At 46.0% G+C, this 6,000-nt stretch overlaps 1 protein-coding gene across 1 annotated transcript in view; it reads right to left on the bottom strand.

Moving 5' to 3' along the window:
- Positions 1–2,326: 2,326 nt before the first annotated feature.
- PTK7 (protein tyrosine kinase 7 (inactive)) overlaps positions 2,327–6,000 on the bottom strand; it is a 57,185-nt gene continuing 53,511 nt past the window's right edge. The window contains exons 18-20 of the mRNA XM_016128729.2: positions 4,642–4,793; positions 3,643–3,821; positions 2,327–3,186 (exon numbers count right to left, since the gene is read on the bottom strand). Of these exons, the coding sequence (XP_015984215.2) occupies positions 3,026–3,186; positions 3,643–3,821; positions 4,642–4,793 (492 nt within the window). The 3' untranslated portion in view covers positions 2,327–3,025. The remainder of the gene's footprint in view (positions 3,187–3,642; positions 3,822–4,641; positions 4,794–6,000) is intronic.

Raw genomic sequence — 6,000 nt, 5'->3', positions numbered from 1 at the left:
AGAAAGCCATGCTCCAAACACAGATAGTGCTTACTTATCACTGCAGAGGAGTTTGGGGGCTAGAGGTATGTGTTCTTTGCTTTATACAAGTCTGTACCATTTGACTTCTTCCATGATCAGTATTACTATTATACAATTGTTTTTCTCTTCAGATTAGGCAAAGACAGAAACAAGGTAGAGGTAGAATAAATGGGTCTTGGTGACAGACTGCACAGGGAGGAGAGTACACAAAGAGGACTTATGATGAACTGAGATTTTAAGGGTGACTATCCTCCAAACAGTGGTACCATTAATGGGAAGAGGAAACTTGGCTGGAGGAACAGGTTTAGGAGAGAGAGCACTTCAGTTTGGGCCTTCGGGAACAAGCGAAGGAAAATACCCTGTAGAAAATGGGGAACATGTGTCTGGACCTTGAGGTAGAAGCTGGAATTGCAGCTAATAGTTTGAGAACTGTCCACACTAAAGGCCCAATTAAAGACACATGAGGTAAGATGAGATTCCTGTGGGGGAGAACATAGAGAAAGGATAAGGACAGAATTCAGAACAACCATCTCTGAAAAAGGCAAAAGGCGCCTCAGCTGAAGAGAGCCTGGTCAGAGAAGGTGGAGACTGCGTACCAACATCAAACTCAAGAGAAAGTTTGAAATGGCCGATGTGGCCAGTGATGTTAACTGCTGCAAAGTGGTCAAGGGAATCCAGGAGTGAGAAAAGGATCGGTGATTTATGACCTAGAGTAGTTCCTTCCCAATACTTCTGAATGCAACTCACGTTGAGAGATCATTTTTACATCACAACCTATGGTGAATTAAATTTTGCTCCCAAGTATTCACACCCTGTGTTGGATTTAGATGTTCACATCCCTTGCCATGTGTCTTTGTAGAACCTGCTACTTCTGTTGCTGTGTTTTGACATATGACATGCTTGGGCCAATAAACTGTTAACAGACTTGTGGTTTTAAATGTGCTTGTATGATCTGGCTCAACCTCTTGTGCTCCTGCCACTGCATGAGAGCATGCTCTGGGATCAGCAGAGTAGACCCAAACCGGTCCTACAACCTGAAGCCAAGTCCAGCTGAACTCAGCTAGGTCCAGCCAAGATCAGCCAAACCTCACCAACTTGCAGATCCATGAGGGAGAAAAATAATTGTTGTGACTGAGATTTGGGGGTTATTATGCAGGATTCCCACCCCAATAACTGACAAATACATAACCTACTATACACAAACATTTATCAAATGTTACAAATAAAAATTTGTAAAAGAATACTTACCCTTAAGGTATATGATGTATTCTGATAGTTTCTATCATGTTTCATTATTTTTAAAATGCTAGTTGCAACCTACAATTTGAAAAACACTGCTCTAGAGAAATTGCCCCCCCCCCCCACAACAGAACTTAGGGATGTAACATACTGTATATCAACAAGTAAGTGGCTCAATTACTAGCTGTGTGACCTTGGGAAAGCTACCTGGCCTCCCTGTGTCTCAGCTTCCTAATCTGTGAAATGGTAACAGTAACATCTGGCTAACAGAGTAATCACAGAGACTAAATGATAAAATGTATGTTAAGTGCTTAGTGACTGGTACAGAGCAAGTACTCAATAAATATTAGCTGTTATTTTCATTACTGAGAAGTGTGGTGAGGAACAGAATGAACTAGAACAATTTCAGAGTGAAGGACTCTTTTCTTTAGGATGGGGAACCAGGCTGAAGTTACTGGAATAAGGTAGAATATAACTAAGACACAAGGTCTAGGCAACTTAGAGGCAGGAATCAAACCAGGTGAGGGCCTTGGAGCAATGAGGCATTAAGCATCATCTCTTTGCTCAGTACTGTCCACTCCATCTCCCTCCTAGAGTCTTAAAAGGATTCAGAGACCTGAATCTGTCATTAACTACTCCTCCAATCCAATTCTAATTTGCCTTCACTCATCCACCCTTCCCACTTGAGCATGAGGACTAGGACAGCTAGCAGTGAATAAGCAGTTGGTAGTCAGAAGCTACATGGGGTCCCACGGACAAGGGGCAGCCTTGCCTCCTGAGCCTACACTTTCAACTGCTCCATGAACCAGAGAGAAGGACCAGTGTCTGCCAGTTATTCCTGTCCAAGCCCCACCAGACTCTGTGAAGGCACATGGTCCCTCTTATACATGAGGGAAAACAGGACATGATTCATGGGCAACGGCAGGGAATGACCATCAGAAGCAAGTTGTAAAAAAGGCTTCTTTATTGAGAGCAGCGAATGTAAAAACAAAAACAAAAACAAACAACAACAATAAAGGTGTGAGGCAGGGGTGGCCCCCCTCCCCATCTCCTCCAGGGCCCACCCTCCCTCCCACACCCACCCACCCCACGCTGCAAGTACATACAAAAGCCGCCCATGGTGCATACAAAAAGGGCGGGTTATATAGTGTCAAAAGCTCCTGAAAACTCCTTCATCTGCCAGGCACTTAGGATGAGGAAAGGAGAAAAGAGTGGGGAGGAGGCATGGGCCTGGGTCGGCGTCCACAAGTCCATGCAGGGAGGACTCACGGCTGTGTCCTCCGTGATCCTGGCACAGACCCTGCGGTGGGGATGGAGAGCACATGGGCCAGAACTACCCAGGCATTTGAGTATATTAAGGAACTCCCCTCAAACCCAGCTCATCTTCAGCCTAGCCCTCCCTGGGCAAAGTTGGCAGACAAGCGGCAGAACTGGACCTGCTCAAGGGGAGGAGACCCAGGCCAGAAATTGGGGTTACCTGAGGCACTCACGCTGTCCCTGATGGGGGAAGGGGTGGCAGAGAAAGCTGCTCAGCCCAAGGCCCTAGTAACCCAATTTGGGTCCGAATCAGCCTCCCCAGAGGCTGAGGGTGAGGAAGAGGGGGAAAGCCCAAGCCCTGCCCAGACCGCGGCAGTGCCTGTGGAGCCAGAGCAGGGCCCCTCAGGCCAAGGAGGACAGGGATCTCGCCCATCATGCTGCAGGGACCCCTTAAGAGGTCCTCCCCTACCCACGCCATCCTGAGGCACAGCCTGCCTGGGCTCCCTCCTCATGGCTTGTTGTCTGCAGGGCTATCTCCCAGGGTGTTGGCGATCTCACTGAAGGAGGGTCGGTCCTTGGGGCTGACAGCCCAGCAGCGCTGCATCAGCCGGTAGAGCTTGGAAGGGCAGCCCTCAGGCTGTGGAAGTTTGGCCTTCCCAGCCTGCAAGTCTGCAGAAAAATGGTGGGAGGAGTGTTAGTCAAAACTTTTAATCACCCGTCCAATATTCTGTGGAGCCTGCAGTTCCCACAAAGTCACGGGAAGGTGACCTTGGGTAGGGGTCGCTGGCCAGTGGTGAGTGGGTGCTGACTCAAGGAGTATACAGGAAGTACCTTGTAACCAAAGTTTTCCTTTGGTTACAAGATACAGCTCCCTTGGCCTGGTGGTGCCAGGGTCTACACAGCACACACAGCCAATGTATGGGGGCTAAGGTGACGTCAATGGGCAGGTGTCAGTGGCTAGAGTGGGCACTGGAGATAAGGGCTAATTACCAACCAGTATGAAAGTATTTCAGTAGCCATATCTATGTACTAGCCCTGAGAGAGGTTTAGCTGGCCCCAAGACCTTGAGCAAACTCTCCACCTGGAGAACATCTGGAATCGTTCCTTGGAAACACAGCTGCCTACCTGCTAGCACTTCATCGTCGGTCTGCCCACCATGGGGCATCTCTCCATGGGTGAACACTTCCCACATCAGCACGCCGAAGGCCCAGACATCTGACTTGGTGGAGAAGTCGCCCTCCAATATGGCCTCAGGGGACATCCAACGCAGTGGCACCCAAGCCTGGCGGAAGTGGTAGTACTCACTGCAGAAGAAAACCGCATACAGGGATGGGGGTGGGGCCTCTGTGGCTCAGGGGGTGGGGTGGGGTGGGATCCCAACCTCAACCTAGGTCTGGGTCTCATACCCAAGCTGGAACCCAACTTTTCTACATCAAGGCACTCAGAGAAATCGGTCACATTTATGCTGAGTACGGAGACTTACGAGAGAAAATTCAGAGCCATCCACGTGTGGCGTGAATGTTAAAAATTCTGTTAAGAATCAAACTTTGCCTAGATGTTATTATAAAAAAAAGCTAACAGGTACTTTCGGTATTGGTTTAAAAATGTGAAAAACAAGACCATGTTAAATGAAAAAAAAATTTAAATGCTTTACTAGTGATAAATCAATCATGAATAAAGCAACAGTCAGATAAACTGGGGTGACGCAGAACTGGGTGAATTGAAGGGAAGTTCCTGAAGGTGTTCCATATAGCATGTGTAGTCACTCCAGAGCAGTCTCTGGCTGTGAGGGCTGAACTTGAAGTCTTAGTCTTCAAAAGAGTAATTACTGAATTCAGGAGGTTATAGAGGAAGCCACATAGTTAAATTATATATAAACTGTTATAAAGTTTGACCAGTTATTTAAAAAGATTTATAATTTTCATCACTAGAGAAAAGGCATAAAAGTCAGGGACCTGTGGCACACTGGCTGCGACGCCTGCGGTACCTGTGGAGAGAGGATGGGAAGGCTCTGCCCATCCTGGGCCCTCCGGTTTCGGACCTAGCAGACACTAGCCCTTTCCCACACCCCACGAACTGTATCTGCCCTCTGCCCCTCTCCTGGCCCCACCCATATCCTTCTACCTGTTGTACACGTCTTTGCTGAGCCCCAGGGCCGACACCTTCACCTGTCTTTGGGCGCTGACCAGGCAGTTGCGAGTGGCCAGGTCCTTGTGCACAAAGCGGTTGTTGGACAGGTGCTCCATTCCCAGGGCAACCTGAGTGCACAGGGCCACCTAGAGTGAGAAAAGGATTTGTCAGGGCACCCAGATCTATGAGATCAAGGTGACCATCCCTGACACAATTCCTGTTAGGGTCTCAGTGCCACCGGTGTGATCCTTAGGAAGCCCAAAAGCAAAGGCACAACGGCCTCCGTTTCCTTCTCTGTGATGGGGATGATGACAGTGCCTGCATCGCTGGTTGTCGGAAGAATGGAATTAAATGAAGTTAAGCCCTTGGAACCACCCAGATACACAGCATGTGCTAGATGAGGGAGTGGGACATGGGGTGGGGAGAACACAAAGCAGCCACTTGTTGAATGAAAAATAACTGGGCAGTAATCATAGCTTACATCTTTAGGGGTTGTTCCTTTTCCTTTTTATGTCAAAATTACATATATTCTATAAGTTGTATATAAATATAAATAAATAAATATATATATATATGTAAAATTTGCATACAAACTGGTTGCCTCCAAGGAGGGGAGCTAGGGGCTATAAAAGAGAAAAGTAGGGAAACCTTTGGTTCATGTTTTTTAAAATTGTGAACTACATATAGAAAATATTAAATATTTGTATACTTCCACAATTCAAATACACCCAGGAAATGGTCATTAAGTTAAAACAAACAAACAAACAAAAAAAACCCAAAAAAACCCCAACAACATTAGTACCCTAGAAACCCCTAAGGGCTCCTTCCTCCAGAGGTAATATTGTCCTGACTTTAGGATAATTTCTTGGCTGTTCTTTGTAGTTTACCACTTACACACATGTTCCTAGAACAATATAATTTATTTTGGAGGCCAGATACGCATATGAAATGTGTAATATTTTGTGCCTGATTCTTTCATTCAGCATTGTGAGATTCATCCATTTTGGGGGAGGTACCACTATACTGAGTTTTCATCCTGAATATGCCATAATTTATTTATTCTAATGCTAATGGATATTTGTTTTTTCTCCCCAGCTTTGGGCTATTAAGAACAGTGCTGCTATAACTGTTCTTATGGATGTATACCTGTATGAGTTTAAGATACCCAGGTGTTGTTCACGGACTATGAGTATCTTTAGCTCTAAAAAATAGTGCCAAAATATTTTCCAAAGTATAAGAGAGTTAGGGATATTTTTCACTGATGCTCTTTTTAAGTTTTTGAGCGACATGAACGTATTATCTAGACTACATATGTAATGAAGTTATATTAACATTTTAAAGTATATATCTATG

Source organism: Rousettus aegyptiacus, unplaced genomic scaffold (genome assembly GCF_014176215.1).
Source record: "Rousettus aegyptiacus isolate mRouAeg1 unplaced genomic scaffold, mRouAeg1.p scaffold_m13_p_1, whole genome shotgun sequence".
NCBI classification, from domain to species: domain Eukaryota; kingdom Metazoa; phylum Chordata; class Mammalia; order Chiroptera; family Pteropodidae; genus Rousettus; species Rousettus aegyptiacus.
The sequence above is the reverse complement of the archived record's forward strand: the minus strand, read 5'-3'. Positions and strand labels throughout refer to the sequence as shown.